General features: G+C 39.9%; 2 protein-coding genes across 4 annotated transcripts; one reads left to right on the forward strand and one right to left on the reverse strand.

The window, feature by feature from the left end:
- Nucleotides 1-443: 443 nt before the first annotated feature.
- TAF5 (TATA-box binding protein associated factor 5) lies at nucleotides 444-14806 on the forward strand. Its single transcript, XM_043597421.1, has 11 exons — nucleotides 444-1068; nucleotides 3362-3599; nucleotides 7359-7674; nucleotides 8442-8605; nucleotides 8709-8844; nucleotides 9487-9607; nucleotides 10481-10610; nucleotides 12143-12307; nucleotides 12947-13124; nucleotides 13285-13462; nucleotides 13748-14806. Exons 1-11 carry the CDS (start codon nucleotides 507-509, stop codon nucleotides 13963-13965), a joined length of 2406 nt encoding a protein of 801 aa, XP_043453356.1. The 5' UTR covers nucleotides 444-506; the 3' UTR covers nucleotides 13966-14806.
- On the reverse strand, nucleotides 14791-19802 carry ATP5MK (ATP synthase membrane subunit k). Of its 3 annotated transcripts, XM_043597429.1 has the most exons (5): nucleotides 19675-19760; nucleotides 19010-19140; nucleotides 16802-16897; nucleotides 16620-16712; nucleotides 14791-14894 (listed from the first exon to the last, which is right to left on the reverse strand). In XM_043597429.1, the coding sequence occupies exons 3-4, from the start codon at nucleotides 16886-16888 to the stop codon at nucleotides 16623-16625; spliced, it is 177 nt and encodes a 58-aa protein (XP_043453364.1). In that variant the 5' UTR covers nucleotides 16889-16897; nucleotides 19010-19140; nucleotides 19675-19760; the 3' UTR covers nucleotides 14791-14894; nucleotides 16620-16622. The 3 variants fall into 3 exon arrangements, with proteins under 3 accessions (XP_043453364.1, XP_043453363.1, XP_043453362.1); XM_043597428.1 differs by lacking the exon at nucleotides 19010-19140 and having other exon boundaries at nucleotides 16597-16712; nucleotides 19675-19802; XM_043597427.1 differs by lacking the exon at nucleotides 19010-19140 and having other exon boundaries at nucleotides 19675-19801.
- Nucleotides 19803-19827: the final 25 nt, after the last annotated feature.

Here is a 19827-nt window from a genome sequence, read left to right on the forward strand (position 1 = left end):
AAGTTGAAAAAAAAAGTCACTACCACCCAGATCAAAATATAAAACATTACCAGTATCTCAGAAGCTTCCTTCTGGCTACGTTTACAAGAGACCTGGATTGGAATCTTGACACTCACTTTCTTCTTGCCTGACTTTGGCAAGTTATTTTAACCTCTTTGGGTCTCGGTTCAGTCACCTGTAAAGTGAGGGTAACACTCCCTTGTAAGATTGTTGAATTAAAGGAGGTCATAAAATGTAAAATACCTCTCACAGTGCCTAAAAATAGCTGGTCTGAAATAAACGGTAATTATTACACGCAAACGCTACAGGCGGTCGCCACCTCCCACTTCCTGCCTTTCTGTCACTCAGTTTTGAAAGTGCTCTTGCTCCCATTCTTTTTCGCCTTCTTTCTCGCCCCTCCTACTGCCGTATATTGCCTTCCCAAGCTGTCGTAAAACGCTCCTCCCCGCCCTCCATGTGGCGAAAACGCAATCACGCTTGACGGCGCGAGGTGGCTCAGCCGCAAGATGGCGGCGCTGGCGGAGGAGCAGACGGAGGTGGCGGTCAAGTTAGAGCCTGAGGGACCGCCGACGCTGCTACCTCCGCAGGCGGGGGACGGCGCTGGCGAGGGTGGCGGCGGCACTACCAACAACGGCCCTAACGGCGGCGGCGGGAACGTTGCGGCGGCGTCGTCGTCGGCCGGCGGGGATGGTGGGACCCCCAAACCCTCGGTGGCTGTCTCCGCCGTTGCTCCGGCGGGGGCGGCCACGGTGCCCGCCGCTGCTCCGGAGGCCGGAGCTCCCCACGACCGACAGACTCTGCTGGCCGTGCTGCAGTTCCTGCGGCAGAGCAATCTCCGCGAGGCTGAAGAGGCGCTGCGCCGTGAGGCCCGGCTGCTGGAGGAGGCAGTGGCGGGCACCGGAGTCCCGGGAGAGGCGGACGGCGCCGGTGCTGAGGCGGCTAGCGCGCTTCTCAGCCGGGTCACAGCCTCGGCCCCCGGCCCCGCTGCCACTGACCCTCCGGGCACCGGTGCTTCGGGGGCCGCCGCCGTCTCGGGCTTAGCGACAGGTCCTGCGGCTCCGGGGAAAGGTGAGCCGCGGAGTCCCGGGGAGGTAGGGCACGAAGGGGAGCAAGCCGGGAAGGCAGAGGCAGGCAGGCCTGCACCTCTGCGGGCTTGTTTTGAATTTCCTGGGCCCGCCTCTAGGACCACATGCCCGCCCCTTTCTCTAGTGCGCCGGCTGCGCAGTCAAACCCTCTTCCGAGCTGTCAGTTCCAGTGAGAGGCTGAGGAGAGCTGTTGAGCAGAGGGATGTCTGGGGAAGGTGGGCGCCGAGAGGCGAGGACCTTCAGGCTTTTGGCCCCTTTCCTCTTTTTTGGGCTCTTGAGCCTTGGCAGGTCTGCATTAACAGTAATAATATTTGTACCGTTCTGTACTAGCTTCTTTAAGTAATTACTTAAAATATTTGATCTATCCTAATTCTCACAATTCCACTGTGAGCTAGACATTACCTCTATTTTGGAGATCAGAAAACGAACTGGGAAAGGCCAGCGGACCTTTGCTTTGGACCAAACAGCCAGTATTTCTCAAAATATAGGTTGTTACTAGTGGTAAACCTATAGGGGAATGCAGATTTCTGGGCATCACTTCAGACTTAGTGAATCAGATCGTGTAGAGGTGGAGTTTAAGAATCTCCATTTTTGAAAATATGTTTCCAAGGGGTATTAATGTATGGCAAAGTTTGAGAACCATTCATTTAGGAATAGGTTCAGACCGGGGTTCGGATTCTGTCTCTGTTGTTTTTACTTGCGTGATGTGATGCTGATTCTTCCTGAGTTTGAATTTTTTTTCTCTATTAGATGGGTTATACATATATACACATGGGTATATACGTATATACACATACATACATATCTACATACATACCTATAATATGTATATATTATATATATACGGATATTATATGTATATAAAATGCCTGGTACTGATAAGTTTATGTCTAGCACCTATCACCTGAGACCTCCCTCCCAGCCTTTACCTAGCTGTTGTTGCAAAGTCCATGCAGTAAAATTCATACACAATATAAGGTCTCAAAGGTGATCCTGAGCTGATAATAAATGTTTGTTTAATTAAGTTATCCAGGGCAGAGCCTCTAGCCAAATTAATCTGCATTTATGAGACCCAATCTTTGCGGCATTGCCAGACATGAAGTATGAATATATAGCATTGTATCCTGTAAATAGAAATGTGCAAAACTGTGATTGAGAGTAATCTTTTCTGAGTGCTAAATTTTGTGGATTAACTATAAGATGGATAAATTATGTTGATTATTTTTCTATAATATCTCATCTTTTTGGAAACTTGATCTGTCAAAATTCAGGAACCAATAAGGAGGAAAAAAAGCCATCACAGTAACCAAAAGAACTTATAACATTTGTGCATTTAAGAACACAGCAGTAGTATAATTTCCAACGATCAAACGCTGATTAGATTGACAGGTGTATCATTGTTTGGTGTTGCTACGTTACAAACAAATACTAATGTTTTCTTCCCTAGAATGTTTATGGGAATTATTTTAAGCATATAAAATTGAGTTATCTGTTGGAAACATAAATAAGGCTAGTCCTTCCCATCCTTAAAATGCTTGCATTTTGTAAGGAGTGATTGATGTACACATATTCTACAGGATAGGACGTGTTACAGGAAAGTTACAAAATATGTAGATAGCTCAGAGAGCTGGGAATGTTATTTCAGGGCTTGGCTTCGTGATGGTGGGTGCCATTTACACTAAGCCTTGGGAGAAGATTAATATACTTGTTTGATTTGCACATGTCATGTTTTATGAAATTTGTCTTTAGAAAAAGGTAGCTGCAGGAAAAATATTGACCTGTTTTGTTATTGATTTGGAATTTTTATTTTAAGATATGGACAAGCTGAGGGGCACCTGGGTGGCTAAGTCGGTTGAGCATCTGACTGTTGATTTTGGCTCAGGTCATAGATCGAGCCCCACATTGGGCTCTGCACTGACAGTGTGAAACCTGCTTGGTATTTTCTCTCTTCCTCTCTCTCTGCCCCTCCTGTGCTTGTGCATGCACGTATTTTCCTGTGTGTGCGCATGCTCTCTCTTTCAAAATAAATAAAAACATTTAAAAAAGAATTATTAACATTAAAACAAGAAGATATGGACAAGCCGAAGGAGTTTTGGATGGGTGACTGAAACAAGGTGAAAATTTCATTGAAAGATCATGTGATTGTGTTGGAGAAGAGTTTGGTGAGAGACAAACATTTGAGAAACAATTTACCTCTGGACCTTAGCAAAACAGTCTTAGTCATTTGGTGCTTATCAGGCCATTTTCTTGAAAGTTGTTTTTTGTGTTTTAAACAGTTGGAAGTGTAGCTGTAGAAGACCAGCCGGATGTCAGTGCTGTGCTCTCAGCTTACAACCAACAAGGAGACCCCACAATGTATGAAGAATACTATAGTGGACTGAAACACTTCATTGAATGTTCTTTGGACTGCCATCGGGCAGAATTATCCCAACTCTTTTATCCTCTGTTTGTACACATGTACTTGGAACTAGTCTACAATCAACATGAGAATGAAGCAAAATCTTTTTTTGAGAAGTATGTGAATTTTATATATATTATATATATATAGTATATATATATATATATGTATATATATATATATATATATATAATGTATATACACATCTGTAACCACACTAATGTAAGATTGTAACTCCAAAAGTATTTCATAAAGGAGAGGTACCTGGTGCTCTGAGAACCTAAAAAAGGGGTTTGATCTAGTTGGAGAAGTCAGGGAAGGCTCCCAGAGGAAGTGATGCTTGAGGTAAGATCTGAAGATTGGGTAGGAGTTACCAGATGAAGAGAAGAGGGAAAAGCATATGTGACAGCTCTGGCAGGAGGGATCGTGGTAGGTATAGAGATAAAAGAAGGCCAGCGTGGCTGGAGCAGAGTATGGGGTTGGGTATAGTATAACATTAAGCTGGGCTGGAACAGGCAGGTTTTTGGGCCACGTTGAGGGTCTTTATTTATCCTGAGAGCAGTAGTGGGTTGTACTGGGTAGGATTAGATTTGGTTGAGATACACTGAAAACTCAAAACAATAATGGCATAAATAAAATAAAAGTTTATTTTTTGCTTTTATCCTAAGAGCAATAGAAAGTGGTGTTAGGATTAGATTAGACCAAGAATGGCTGAAAACCCAAACAGCAGAGGCTTAAATATGATAACAGTTTATTTCTCTCTCATAGAGGTAGGGCAGTCCAGGACTGGCATGGAGTCCTTGATTACCAGGGACTTAGGCTCTCTCGATCTCATTGTTCCACCATCCTTGTCATGCAGCTTCCACCTGTGGCACAAGATGGCTCTTTGGTTCTAAGCAATCACATCAGTGTTACAGTCAGCAGGGAGGGCACACATCCTTCCTGGAAGTTGCACACACTTTCTTTTTACGTCATTAGTCAACGGCCACACTTACCTACAAGGGAGGTAGGAAATGTGGCCTTTGCTTAGGTGTTTATATGCTCAGCTAATATTCAGGTATTCTGTTGTGGAGGAATAAAGAAAAAAAAAGGATATTTGGGGACAGTGAGGTGTCTGTGCTACAGAAGTCATTGAAGGACTATGTCATTCTTAGACTTGCTTTTTTTTTTTTTAATTTTATTTTTTCTTAAAGTAATCTCTTCACCTAAAGTGGGGCTCGAACTCACAACCCTGAGAAAAAGAGTTACATGGTCTACCAACTGAGCTAGGCAGACACCCCAATTTGCATTAATAAAAATTTTTTTTTAATGTTTATTTATTTTTGAGACAATACGAGAGACGGAGTGCGAGCAGTGGAGGGGCAGACAGAGGGAGACACAGAATCTGAAGCAGGTTCCAGGCTCTGAGCTGTCAGCCCAGAGCCCGACGCAGGGCTCAAACTCACCAACCATGAGATCGTGACCTGAGCCGAAGTCAGACACTTAACCAACTGAGCCACTCAAGCGCCCCCCAATTTGCATTTTGAAAGGACCTTTATGCAGTTGGGAAAATAGATAGTGGGAGAGAAACAGAGTGACTCTAGAGTGACCAGTTTTGGAGGTTATTTTAGTGGTTCTCAACTTGGGGTAATATTATTCCTTCTTTCTCTGGGCTATTTGAAAATGTTTGGAGGTGTTTTGGTTGTCATAATGACTAGGGTGGGGAGGAGCAGGTGGCTTAGGGATACGAAATATTCTAATATGTGTGTGTAATCCCACTAAGCAAAGAATTATTTGCCCCAAATTGTTCTGTTGAGAAACACTAGGCCAGGATGCAGTAGTGTTTGTGAAGGGAAGTAGACATATTGGTAAGGCAGTTGGTGATGGATTGGATATGGAGGTGAGGGAGATGAAGGCATTATTGCTAACCCCTAGGTTTCTGGCCCCCCCACCTGGATAGGGGTGCTCTTTGCTAAGATAGAAAACCCTTGAAGAGGACCTGGTTTGTCAGGTTGTGAAGTAATCTTGAGTTCAGATCTGAATATGCCTTTGACTCGTTTAAGAGATGTCAAGTTGATAGGTGGATGATATATAAGGCTCTGGAGCTCAGAGGAGATGTAGGGACTGGAGCTATAAATTGCAGTTGTGTATAATATTGATGGATATGGATGAGATCATCTGGGGTAGGGGTAGGAGTATGAAGTAAATCAATAAAAGGGCTGTACTGAGCCTTAGGGATCTCCAGCATTTGGAGTGGAAGAGATAGAAAAAGAGTATAAGAGATGGCCAAGTAGAAGAGGTATGCAAGGAGAGGTCAGAGAAGTAGGAGGAAAAGCAGGAGGGAATTGAGTTTTCGTATATGTGCTGCCTAAGCAAGCACAGAGGGTATTGAGTTTTAGAAGCCAAAGAAAGGAGGGGTGCCTGGGTAGCTTAGTTGGTGAAGCGGCTCAGGTCAGGATCTCGTGGTTCGAGATCTCTTCCCCTCCCCTGCTTGTGGTGTCTCTCTCTCTCGAAAAAAAATAAACATTTAAAAAATTAAAAAAAAAAAGAAGCCAAAGAAAGGAGTGTTTAAAAAGGAGGCGGTACTTAACAGTTTGAATGAGAGCACTTTAGTACAAGCAATAGATCCAAAAGCCAGGACTTGTCAGATAACACAAGTAATAGCAATAGATGAGTAATAGAACTCGGGACCCCTAGCTTCTATGCCATTTGTTATTGTACAAATGCCTAATAGAAGGTTATAAAGTAAACGTTCTATAGCTCAGTGTTGTTGAAAAAAGAACAGAGGCTGATGATGACAACTTCTACTGTAAGCTAATTTTTCTTACAGTGTTGTCATCAAAAAACGTCTTCCTCTCCCAGTCTAATGGGGTAGCCATCTCCTCACGTGAGAAGCTGGAATATCACAGAGGACTCTGTCTCCTTGTTATGGACGGTCTCAACCCTTGCCCAGACACCATGCTCAGATGAGGTTACAGGCAGTGACTGATGTGAACACCAAGAGGCTGAGATTCCTAATTTCACTCAAATCTTGACAGAAACCTTAGTTCATGTCTTGACGAGTCATAGCAGGGTAACACAGGTAACAGTTTAGGAATGTATTGACTGTGTATCAGAGCTAGATTATATTATTATGTTTAGTCATTGTTCTCTAATTGTTTTTGCATTGTTTGCTGCTCTTAGTGAGTGCCAAATATATAATCTTTAATTTTACTTTATCAGGAAAATTGAGATTTGTAGAAACAAAAGTACATTTAAATTTACTAATTGTCACCAAGGCTGAAAGCTTTACTTAATTACCTTTGGTAATGGTGAGTAAATGGAAGTGTTCATTCTTTGGCATCCACATTTGTTTGCCCTTTAGTTATATTATTATACTGATGTTTAATAAATATGTCTGGTATTAAGAATATAAGAAATCATTGAAAATGGGTGAGTTTTATGAGGATGACATGTATTGATTATTGTTAAGAAGCTGAGTGATAGGTTCATTGAGTTAATTATACTAGTTTCTATTGTGTATGTTCAAAACTTTCCATAATAAAAAGTTTTTAAAAGTGGGTTTTGAGAGGACATAAAATTTAGTAAAGCAAGAATTCTAATTCATATGTTTACCAGTGGTAGATATGTTTCATTCACTTAAGGTATTTATTTCAGATTCTCTTAAAATGTTAATGATACATTTCATTAGAGAATTAAAAATTTTAAATTTCAGGATGAATTCAGAAACTGAATTGTAATCATTTTGAAATGAGTTACTTCTGATCCTGTAGCTTAGTCCAGGATTATTCAGACTGCTACATTGAAAATATTCTGGGATGTTTATAAATATATGGGGGAGAAAAGATCCCTTAATGATTACATTGAAAAATGACTTTTTAAAATCACTGAAACAGGTTCCATGGAGATCAGGAATGTTATTACCAGGATGACCTACGAGTATTATCTAGTCTTACCAAAAAGGAACACATGAAAGGGAATGAGACCATGTTGGATTTTCGAACAAGTAAATTTGTTCTGCGTATTTCCCGTGACTCGTACCAACTCTTGAAGAGGCATCTTCAGGAGAAACAGAACAATCAGATATGGAACATAGTTCAGGAGCACCTCTACATTGACATCTTTGATGGGATGCCGCGTAGTAAGCAACAGATAGATGCGATGGTGGGAAGTTTGGCAGGAGAGGCTAAACGAGAGGCAAACAAGTCAAAGGTATGGGAATAAACCTAAGAACTATATAATGCAGATTATGAAAAACTGTAGCATTTCCATCTCCATAATTTACACATTTTTCTTATAGCTAGTTTGGGAATAATTGTACACTATATACTAAGTTTCATGATCTAAGGATGCTGTATAGATGAGAATTTGGGAATGGTTGCATTGAACAGAACCCTGACTACGGTGGCTGAAACAAGTGAGGGATTTTGCATACATATAATGAATTGCAGAGAAAAGCCCTCTTGGACTCGCATGAGGGCTCCACAGTGCCATCAAGGAGCCTGGCTCCTTCTAGTTTCTGCTCCACCATCTTTAGAATGTGGCTTTCTTCTTTGTGCTCACAGATGGCTGTTGCAGCTCCAGCACTGCACCTACATTCCAGGAAGTCTGAAGGGGGAGGACAGAAGGCATATCCCTGCTAAATCTCTTTTGTTATCAGGAAAACAATATTTTCTTCCTAAAATCTTACCCAGTATATTTGTGGGTACATCTATTGGCCAGAATGACATTATATGGCTATTCCTAGCTGCAAAGGATTCTGGGAACAGAAATTATTTCACTGAGCATATTGCTGTTCCAGCAAAATCAGGGTTCTGTTAGTAAGGAAGAGGGATTGGCTATTGGGTAGAAAACTACAGAATCTGCTTCAGGATATAAATTACTGTATTGTAATTGTGATTCATCCTATCAAGATATGAAAAGGATATATCAATGAGTGAAATACTCATTTCAAAAATGTTGGCGTTTTTGACTTCTAGGTATTTTTTGGCTTATTAAAAGAACCAGAAATTGAGGTACCTTTGGATGATGAAGATGAAGAAGGAGAAAATGAAGAAGGAAAACCTAAAAAGAAGAAACCTAAAAAAGATAGTATTGGGTCCAAAAGCAAAAAACAAGATCCCAATGCTCCACCTCAAAACAGGTGAGGAAAAAACTTCAGGAACATGTGTAGAGGTATAAGGTGATATATTGTTGTAGAGAATTCAGTAATTCAGAGTACTTTTCAATCTGTTTTTCTTTTACAGAATCCCTCTTCCTGAGTTGAAAGATTCAGATAAGTTGGATAAGATAATGAATATGAAAGAAACCACCAAACGAGTACGCCTTGGGCCAGACTGTTTACCCTCCATTTGTTTCTATACATTCCTCAATGCTTACCAGGTTGGTGAGATCGTTGCGCAATTTCTGCCTGGAGAGTCATGTAAAATGGTGACTTACCATTAAAAGAAACCTAGATGTGTTAACTTAAACGGAGTTTTCTTTTTTAAACTCTTGATGTAAATATAGCTTAAAGACAGAAGTTAGACAAGGATAATTGGACGCTGCTTGGAATAGCTAGAAGGCAATGTTGAAAAGACCTTTAGCAACTTGTACATGCCAGAATCTTGGTTATGTGTGTGTTGTTTCACTGATTAGAATTCTGCTTGTCTTTGAGGAGGAAACTGTGTAGTTAATCTCTATTTAACTTGGCTTACGTACTTAATAAACTTAATACTTTTTATTAAGGATTCTGTCTTTATAGATTGTTTATAATCTTTTGAGGATATAATTAGCAAAGTACAAAAATGACTAACGTTTTCTTCGTATCATGTGCTCCTAATTTGGAGGGCATAAAGGGGTGAATGATGACGTGTTCTCAAAGTAAATACTTTCAAACAGTGGGGTTTCCTTGGAGAATGAAATCTCTAATGGTATTTTATATGAGAAAAAGAGCTATCATTATGTATTCTCTAACATGTAATTGTAATTTTTTCCCCCAAGACGTTATTGTTTAGTACAAAGTTTTTATTTTTTCATTGGCAGGGCCTCACTGCAGTGGATGTCACTGATGATTCTAGTTTGATTGCTGGAGGTTTTGCAGATTCAACTGTTAGAGTGTGGTCTGTGACACCCAAAAAGCTTCGTAGTGTTAAACAGGCAGCAGGTAACTGAGATGACCTGTTAGGATGTGAACTTGTCCTTAGTTTACACCAATCTGGAATCCAGGGAATATACACAAGAGATTGTGATCTTAGCAGAATTTCACTTTAACTCAAAATGTTAACATTCCCAGGGTGCCTGGATGGCTCAGTCGGTGGAGCATGTGACACTTGATCTCGGGGTTGTGAGTTCAAGCTCCATGTTGGGCATGGAGCTTACTTAAAAAAAAAAAAAAAAAAAAATGCTAATGTTCCCAACAGCGAAAAGTGCATTGGAGTGGCAATTAGGAGACAGGGGTACTAGACCGGTTTAACTTCTCTAGGCCTCAGTTTTCTCATCTGTAGGATGAGAGGATTGGGTTGGAAAACTCCTTAAGGTTAAAAATCTACTTTTATGACTGCCTGTTAATTTAAAACATGCCTTTAAAGTAAATACTGGGATTATACTTTCTGTTTTAAACATAAAAATGGCTAAAAAAGAAATAGGGTTAGGATTTCACTTTAAAGAAAGTTTCTTGCTAAATGTATTGTTTAAACAAGAGAATACATTTTCAAAAAATTTTTAATATTTCCATAGTTTTCATTTGTGTAGAACATTATGATAGAGTGGTTACTTTGAGTTTCAATCACAGTTCCCACATGGAGTAGCTCTGTGCACTCTGGCAAATTTTTAACTATCCTGAACCTCAGTTTCCTCTTCTATACACTGGGCTGATACCACCTAATTTAGAGGTATTAGCAGTGGTTGGTATGTAAGAGGAACTGTTCAAATGTTAGTTCTTCTCCTAAACAATGATTTGATTGCCTTAAAATGTTCTAATGAATATACTTTTTAAGTGAACGTGGTTTTAAAAATCAGTATTTCTGCACCATTTTAGATCTCAGCCTCATAGACAAGGAATCAGATGATGTCTTAGAAAGAATAATGGATGAGAAAACAGCAAGTGAGTTGAAGATTTTGTATGGTCACAGCGGACCTGTCTATGGAGCCAGCTTCAGTCCAGATAGGTAAAATACAAACAAAAAATGAAATACTGCTACATTATAAAATTTGAGATTATAAAAGTTAACTACTGGAAACGTGGGGAAAAATTCTGTTAGAAAAATCTCATGGTTGCCTCTCACGCATTATCTGTTAGACTCTTGCCATTTGCTAATTCATCTTGGGGTATTGGTATACAGGGTAGCAACTTTATACCTAAATTTATAGACTCGAGATGCACGGCTTCCAGGTTTGTTGGCCTTAAAAATTTGCTTTAGTTTTTGTATAACCCCGATAGGAGCTGAATTGCTTCTTTGGGTTCTTGTCTTGGGTTTGTGGCTACTGCCGTATTCCATCATCTCCAAATTCTGAACAAATTCCTGATATTAAAGGTTATTAGATGTCATTTGAAGAATTTGTATAATCAAAAGAACTAAGGATACTGAAAAGGGAATTTGAAACCCACAAATAGGTATTTACTTATTTTTCATGATCTCTGACATTCTGTAGAAATGGAAGGGAATTTTATATTTATAATACCATTTGTATCTTACTTGGATAATAGCTTTCAGTCCACTAAGATTTTCATCTTTATGAAACCTTGAGAATGAAACTTTGATAGGGTTTAGACAGATGAAACATTTTTACCGGAGGGAAACCTCTGATTTCAGTGAAAACCGTAACTTTCTGAGTTGTTCAGCTTTTGTGTTTACTCTGAGAAGGGTAAACTATTATTTACAAGTCTATAGAGTTTTCGTTTTTGTATTTTTTTGTTGAAAAGACACTTCCTTTTGGGGCATCTGGGTGGCTCAGTCAGTTTAAACGTCCTGACTCTTGAGCTCAGTTCAGGTCTTGCTCTCAGGGTTGTGAGTTCAAGCCCTGCATTGGGTTCTGTGCTGGGTGTGAAGCCTACTTAAAATTTTTTTTTTAACGTGTATTTATTTTTGAGACAGAGAGAGACAGAGCATGAACGGGGGAGGGTCAGAGAGAGAGGGAGACACAGAATCCGAAACAGGCTCCAGGCTCTGAGCCATCAGCACAGAGCCTGACGTGGGGCTTGAACTCACGAACCAGGAGATCATGACCTGAGCCGAAGTCAGACGCTTAACCTACTGAGCCACCCGGGCGCCCCAAGACACTTCTTTTAAATGCTTATATTAAGTCATACAGGATAGGAAAATAGCATCTTCATTTTAAAGTAAAAAATTGTTGAATTTTAAGTAACATCTTGTATCACGTTTCTTAGTTTTTCTCAACTGAACTTTTTGACCATGTTTTTTGTTGGTACTCTTTGGTATAATTTTTTATAAGAACTGTGACTTTTCCAATATACTTTTAAAAATAACGTAACCTCATTCAGTAGGTGCCTAGATGTATAGTGTCACAGCTAATGTTAGTTTGGTTAGTACTTTCAACTTTTGTTATCTACTGTGAATTCCATGTATGAAGTAAAAGTGAGATGTCTCAGCTGTTATTTAACATACTCAAATGTACAGAGAAACTGGACAGGTAACTAAGTTGCACTGGGAGTCAAATGTATTACCCTCTCTTCTTGCAGGAACTACTTGCTTTCTTCTTCAGAGGATGGGACTGTTAGATTGTGGAGTCTTCAAACATTTACTTGCTTGGTGGGATATAAAGGACACAACTACCCAGTATGGGACACACAGTTTTCCCCATATGGCTATTATTTTGTGTCAGGGGGCCATGATCGAGTAGCTCGGTAAGAACATTGTGATCTTATGACTGGCAGAATGGTTACTTTTTGGGAATTACAAACTCCAGCCAAACTCATTTTCACTCCTATTATTTGGGATCAGCTTTTCAAGAGTGTCAATATTTATAGCTCCTTATTTGAAAATGAATTTGGGAGAAGTATTACTATGACTGCAGTTATGTCTATACCAAGTCCTGCTTTTTTTCCTCAAGCTAGCTTATTAACATGCTTCCAGCCCCTCCCTTAGCTAGATGCTAAACCTTGTCTTTCACAACCATTATGTGCACCCCTGTTTTCCTGTGATCTCTTGTTCAGGATGAGGTAACTCAGATTAGAAACTAATTTTGTGGAAGCCAAAACTGGGGAAAAATACTTTTCTATAGGTTAGACTAGGAATTGGGATAAAGAAAGGGGGGGTACAGAGAACTACAGAATTAAAAAAAAATATTGTTCTAGATCAACTTAGTTTTCCTTAAGAATGTTATTTCGTCTCCATCAGTCCATTTTCTTTACCTCAGTCAGGTAGCCAGTGAAGGGTCCCCCATTTGGAGCTAACATTTCACATGGTGTTTCTATTATTTATGTTCGAATTTTGGTAGTTAACTATTAACTATCATTTGTTGCTTTCAATGTATTTTTTAAAAGGCTCTGGGCTACTGACCACTATCAGCCTTTAAGGATATTTGCTGGCCATCTTGCTGATGTGAATTGTACTAGATTCCATCCAAATTCTAATTATGTTGCTACGGGCTCTGCAGACAGAACTGTGCGACTCTGGGATGTCCTGAATGGGAACTGTGTAAGGATATTCACTGGACACAAGGTATTTTACACATACAAGTTTGCTTCTGAGAGAATATTTTAAAAATTAACCAGTGACACATTTTAAAGAAACTACTCGTTCCACTAAGCTTTAAAATTCTAGCTTTGTCTTATTTTCTCATTTTTAACCTTTTGATTATTTCTATGGACTTCTTTTCTAGGGACCAATTCATTCCTTGACATTTTCTCCCAATGGGAGATTCCTGGCTACAGGAGCAACGGATGGCAGAGTACTCCTTTGGGATATTGGACATGGTTTGATGGTTGGAGAATTAAAAGGCCACACTGATACAGTTTGTTCACTTAGGTTTAGTAGAGATGGTGAAATTTTGGCATCAGGTAAATGACTAGAAATGACTTTGTGGTAAAGGGATGGTATGTTGAAATGAAACAGGAGTGTTGACTATGTTAGGTTTTGTTTCTCTTAGCCATGATTCCAGTCAACATGTGTGTTGACTTCTCAGGTTAAACTGCTTGAAATGGTCCTTTAGAAGGAAGAGTTATTAATCAAGTAGATTTTTTTTCACCAGAAATATACAGTAAATATAGGAAGTATATTTGACAAAATGTCAGAATCTAAATATGGTAGATGCTACTAAATGGTTTCCTTTGATTTCCCTGTAGGTTCGATGGATAATACAGTCCGGTTATGGGATGCTGTCAAAGCATTTGAAGATTTAGAGACCGATGACTTTACTACAGCCACTGGGCATATAAATTTACCTGAGAATTCACAGGAGTTATTGCTGGGAACATATATGACCAAATCAACGCCAGTTGTACACCTCCATTTTACTCGAAGAAACTTGGTTCTAGCTGCAGGAGCTTATAGTCCGCAATAAACCATCGGTATTAAAGACCTTTTGGAAGCTACGGTTTGAAAAAGGGAGACTAAAAGCAAATACCTCAGTGATTAATATTTAAGCTACAAAGAATGTTTTGTCTATATGGATCTGGAAGGATGCTGCTTGAAAAATCTGAACAGGACAGTTCCACGTTTCTATAGCAACCACATTTAACTAATTTCCGTTAGTTGAATAAGAGGTATTATGTTCGTGGAGGGGACATTTATGGTGCTTTGGATTGTGTGGAAACTATGCATTTTCTGTTCAAATGCTATTTTAATTTATTATGTTTAGAAAAAAATCAATTACAATAATTCATCCTGCTTCAAGATTCAAATCAAGTAATATAATACCATCTTGAATTTTAGCTGAAGAATTCTATGAGCATGTATGTTTCTGCTGTAAAAATGTAGTTACTGTATGGCACTCAAGTACTATGTTAAATGATCCACTAACCTTTTTGCTTGGCCCATGACTAGTGGAATGTACGTTACTGGGTAGGGTGAACCACAGTTCCTTTCTAAGTACTAGATGAAGTACAACCATCCAATGCCATCTGAATTTGTAACTGTTGGATTATGAGTGCACCCACTCTATAAACCAGGTGAAGAAATTTAGCTTCCATGTTCTACTTCAGCTAAAACAGCTACATACAACCTAGTACACTTGAAGTCAGACAGACATTTCAGTTGCTTACCTCCAGTACTGAGCCTTGCTTTGGGAAACTAAAAGATTTAGACCAAGTCACTGCCAGTTTTTTGCCTTCGTTGCATTTTGTACAGTTTTTATATTTTTGATATCTTGTAAATAAAGACAACCAGCTTTTCCAGGTTCATAATTTATTGTACAAATTGAGTATCACATGATGAGTTGACATTAGCTTCTCCAGGCATGGGAACTTAATAGATGAGGTACACTTTAAAATCCTATAAACAAAGCAAAAATAGTTTAGAGACAATTGTGTTCAACTCTACTTTTAAGACAGTCAGTAATTATAAGGACTATTCATGAAGCCCCTGAAATTGAATGCAAATTCATGAGATTCTCAGAGTCAGTAACCACCCCAAAATGAAGATGTCTCTCAGCTTAATACAATTTAACCTAACATTTCACCTTTAACAAAAAAAGCTGCTACGAATTCAGTATGATAATGAACGTATGCTATTGGAAAAGTCTAGGTGCAAAGTAACATTTTAAATAGTGGAAAGTAATCTGTTACTTAGTATCAGAGATAAAATTTCTCCATATTTATAATGAGAATACTACCACCCTCCCAAAGTTGGGAGTACTTAATGGAAAACTGGGCAAATACTACCTGTTTGTCAGGAATAAGCCATGGGCCACTGTATTCTGGAATAATAGTCAACAGTTTTGAGACTGGAAAAACCCGTATGATCAGAGAAAAAATTTTCTGTGGAGAGTTACATTAAAGATCTGGGTTTTGTGCACATTATCTACTACCAAAACAAATATTCATTCACTTAAGCATGGGCAAATGGAGATTGTAGGGCACCATAAGAAGAAAATAAAATCTACGGGAATTTAAGGAAAAAATAAAATTGCTTATATAAAAATTAGAACCAGCAAAAGATAGATTTGTAATGTATTTAAAAGGTTGGCTAATAATTATTACAGAGATTATATAAGAGAAATAAAGTCTTCACAAAGACAATTGTTAAATGAGAAAAACACATGAAAAGGATGTTAAGAAAAATACAAATGCCAAACAAATGGAAAAAAATGTAGTTTCATTAAAGAGACAAATTAGAGGTGCCTGGGTGGCTCAGTCGGTTAAGTGACTGATCCCTGGTTTTGGCTCAGATCATGATCTGACAGTTTTAGGGTTCCAGCCCCACATGGGGTCCATGCTGGCAGCGTGGGGTCTGCTTGGGATTCTCTCTCTTTGTCCCTCCCCTGCTCGTTGGATTAGAAGTGCAAAATAAATCAACTTAAAAGAGACAAAGTATTTTCACTCATCAAATGAGCAAAAACCAGAAACTGATTATTATTCAACATTGGCTAGTCCAAAAGAGATACTCTCATACTAAGCTGAGTGCCCCACAACCTTTGGAAAAGCACTTAAGCCTAAAACAATCATACAACATTTCATGCTCAAAAGTGTTCAATGTAATGTTATTTATATTTGAAAAATTCTAACAGGAAACATATAGATCATATATCACAGGGCGCCTGGGTGGCCCAGTCAAGCATCTGACTTTGGCTCCGGTCATGATTTCATGGTTTGTGAGTTTGAGTCCCACATCAGGCGAGTCCCACCTGCTTCAGGTGAGTCCCACTTCTCTCTCTGCCCTTCCTGGGATTCTCTCTCTGATCCTCTCTCACTTGTGCCCTCTTTCTCTCTCTCTCAAAAATCATATATCCATAAACACTCATGCATTCAAATAATAGATAACATATTTGCTATAAGACAGTATTACAGACATGAATCATAGCCACTGGAAACCAAATAAAAAAAAAAACAAAAAGCCAAACCAAAATGTTAACAAAAATCGTCATGGTAATGGGATATGAACAATACTTTCCTCTTTTTCTTGTATATAATTATGCACAATGACAATTTACTTTCATAGTGAGGGAAAAATGCTAACAACAAAACGTCTAACTTACAAACTTAAATGTAAACTCCTTACTGTTTATGTTGCTTTCACAGCTGGTGTTTTTTTAGACCTTAACTTGAAGTACAAGACCATCAAAGCGATGCCTCCATATGTGGCCAGTACACACTAAAAAAGAAAGGACAAAGTAAACAAAAAGCCATTGCCATCTCTATTATTCTAAAACATAATTGCTGAAAGGTATCATTAATACTCACATTCATTCTACCTGTGAGAGTGTAAGAGTTGAAATATTTTTTGATACCAGTGAATTGGAATTGGGCATCAGTTTCTGGTCCTGCCATGATTTCAATCTTTAAAAAAAAAAAAAAGGAAAAAAAGAAAAAAGCAACAATAAATGGGTTGGATGCAATTTAAAAGAAAAAATATTTTTTTTAATTTAAAGATTTTATTTTTTTAAAGTAATCTCTACACCCAACATGGGACTCTAGCTCACAACCGAGATCAAGAGTTGCATGCTCTACTGACTGAGCCAGTCAGGCGCCTCCACTCCCCACTTTTTTTTTTCTATTTAAAAACCTGAAAAGTCATTGCACAGAAGTATTATAAATTTTTACATATGTCTTGCCCAACACAGTAGCAGTAAAGATGGTGGAAAAAGCCTTACTGATAAGACTATATTTCAGAAAGAAGACTTTGCCTCGGTTGCTACTATACAACATTCCAGAAGATATATCAAATCACCCAGCACAGGAAGAAAATACAGTATTCTCTAAGTCCACCCTCTAACCCAATGCTGCTCGATATTTTCATTCCTGGCTCTAGCTATACCATGTTACACCGTGCATGGAATCAATCAGTTTTAAAAGTCAAGTTGGAGCTTGTGATACATTTCAAAGTTTCTCAGAAGGGTAACCATCAACAAAACAGCTCAATTCACAACCCCTTTCACAATTTGTCCCGTATGGGAAGGAAGAGGAGGGATCAGAGGCCTATTCAATCAGAAATTCTGGGGCCCAGCAATCTGTTTTAATATGCCCTCTAGGCGTTTCTGATGTAAGCTAAAGTTTGAAAGACACTGCAGGAATAGAAAACCAAGTACTTGTTAGTAATTATGTAGGAAAAAAACTCTGGAAAAATATGCAAGCTTTTAGGAAGACATATCTATAGTACCTATATTTTACACAGACCTATATTTGTTATAATAAAAAATAACAAAGGCACATTCAAAGGTCACCAAAACACTTGAAAATTCGTATGTGTGACCGCCTATCTACCACGACCGACGCCACGCCGAGTCGATTGGCAACATAGACGAGCCGGTCGAGGTCCGGTCGAGATTGGTAGGCAGTGGCAGTGACTCAGCTGGCTCTTGATGAAATGAAGAGGGAGAGAACTGTGAGGAAGTCGTTGCTATGGAAACTGGGACTCACCAGTTTACCATTCAAAGGCATTCAGAGGCTTTCATGTGCATAGAATTGGCAATGAAAATTTGGACAAATGACCTTAATTCTGAACACTGTTTCAATAAGGTTCTTGGAACAATGAAGGAAATCCAAACTTCCGTGAGCCCCCTCTGGGGCCTTGGCCTTTCCAGCTCAAGTAGGAAAATCTCCATTAAAGTAGATCTTTATAATGTAGCTCTTACATTAACTGTTTCCTTTTACTAGACTTATTAAAGGCATGTTTTTCCCCCGCATTCATCTTCATGATACACTTTTGGATTCTTAAGGTATTAAGTAGGTTTCTAGGAGAAACCCTACATAAAACAGAAGCTTAACTTTATCAAATTATTAACTGATAACCCCATGACCTTGTGCCTAAGAAAAAATTTTAAGAGGATGTGGTGTCCAAATGAAACAATACTAAAGTAGTTTAAATTTCTCTTTACACTTTATAGGAGGAAGGCTGGGATGTTCCACAGAAGACTAATTTTGACTGCAAGGAAGGGCACGGCATGGGAACTGAAATTTAGTCTGGGTCTTAAGACTCTTGTGAAGCTCACATGAGATGGAAGCAGGAGTGGAGAGTAAAAGGTTGCTGGTGAAATAAACAATGGGAGAAAAGCCTACAAGCACTTGGGTCTGCACCCTTCAGCAAACCGCAGGTTACTTTTGGACAAATATCAGGAACCCTTGCGCTAGAGCACTCTTTACGGAATAACCGACACTGAAACCTTATTCCTTTTTAAATCCTACAAAGTTTAGGAAGCCATAATAATAATGGAGGAAATTACTTAAAACTAATATTGTACTAATTGTTAAATGGTAGCCCGCGGAGAAACCTAAGCAAGGGGTCTTGCTCTTGTTTCTAATTAACCGGCCCACCTTTGTTAAACATTAAGCCTTCCACGTCTTTTTTCACCTGTGAAAATGGGCATTTCAGAAAAGGCCCGAAGTGACCAACTGCCCTCCCTACTTTCGGTTTCTTGAAACTGCAATTTTCCTGTCTGACTGGACACCTACCTGGAATGGTGAGATCACGAGGTAAAAGGAGGCAAGGTCGAGAGCCACTCGGGGACCAGAAGCAGCCTCTTGCACTTCAAGGAGTTTACAGCTCTCTCTGTTCTGGCTACCTCCTAGGAAAGGCCTTCCGGCTGATCGGACATAAACTGAAATCTAACCCGGTTACTGCGGGCCTGGCGAACTGCAGAGGCCGGGCCACACTCACTCTCGCTTTGACAAAGGCTGCAGCGCAGCTAAAGGAGACCTTGCTCGTCAGCTCCCTAAGCACCGCACAGTGGAAGCAAACTGCTATGGGCACACAGAGGAAGAGGTTAATTGGGCCACAGGCCCGAGTTCCATTCAATATTACTTCGCTGGTGACCTTGGGGGACTCCCTTCGCTGCGGGCCTCGTTGTCCTCCATTGTAAGATACAATTTAAGGGCCTTCGGGGACCCTGGGAGCCTCTGGGATTTCCTATCCGTCTCGCCCCGAGGCTTTCCAGGCGAGTCCGACCCCTCGCGCCCCGGCCCTCGTTATGTCTAATTTCTTTTCCATTCTCCACCCTTCTCGCACCCCAAAGTGAAAACCTAGCGGTGTTCCCGGATCAGGAACGGTGGGATTTTTATGCCGACCCCGCAAAGCGGAGGTTTAAGGCCTGAGCCCGGGTTCCCCTCCACACACCGACCTTGCAAAAGACACCAATTCCGCGGGCTGTGTCCTTCGACCTACGCAGCTACCCCACCACCGGCCGGAAGAAGCCACCTCCCCCCGCCCGCGTTCAACAGGCCACAGAAACTCAACCTTCAGTGACGATTGGCTACGGCTCGGAGTCCCGCCC

Source organism: Prionailurus bengalensis, chromosome D2, assembly GCF_016509475.1.
Source record: "Prionailurus bengalensis isolate Pbe53 chromosome D2, Fcat_Pben_1.1_paternal_pri, whole genome shotgun sequence".
NCBI classification, from domain to species: domain Eukaryota; kingdom Metazoa; phylum Chordata; class Mammalia; order Carnivora; family Felidae; genus Prionailurus; species Prionailurus bengalensis.

What these genes read in the sequence shown, in the direction of transcription:
- TAF5 (XM_043597421.1), top strand. Translation starts at nt 507, where the DNA reads ATGGCGGCGCTGGCGGAGGAGCAGACGGAGGTGGCGGTCAAGTTAGAG. An exon ending in GCAAAATCTTTTTTTGAGAA is followed by an intron (nt 3,600 to 7,358) that starts GTATGTGAATTT and finishes TCACTGAAACAG; the next exon opens with GTTCCATGGAGATCAGGAAT. An exon ending in AATGCTCCACCTCAAAACAG is followed by an intron (nt 8,606 to 8,708) that starts GTGAGGAAAAAA and finishes TTTCTTTTACAG; the next exon opens with AATCCCTCTTCCTGAGTTGA.
- ATP5MK (XM_043597428.1), bottom strand. Translation starts at nt 16,888, where the DNA reads ATGGCAGGACCAGAAACTGATGCCCAATTCCAATTCACTGGTATCAAA. An exon ending in CTCTCACAGGTAGAATGAAT is followed by an intron (nt 16,713 to 16,801) that starts GTGAGTATTAAT and finishes TTTCTTTTTTAG; the next exon opens with TGTGTACTGGCCACATATGG.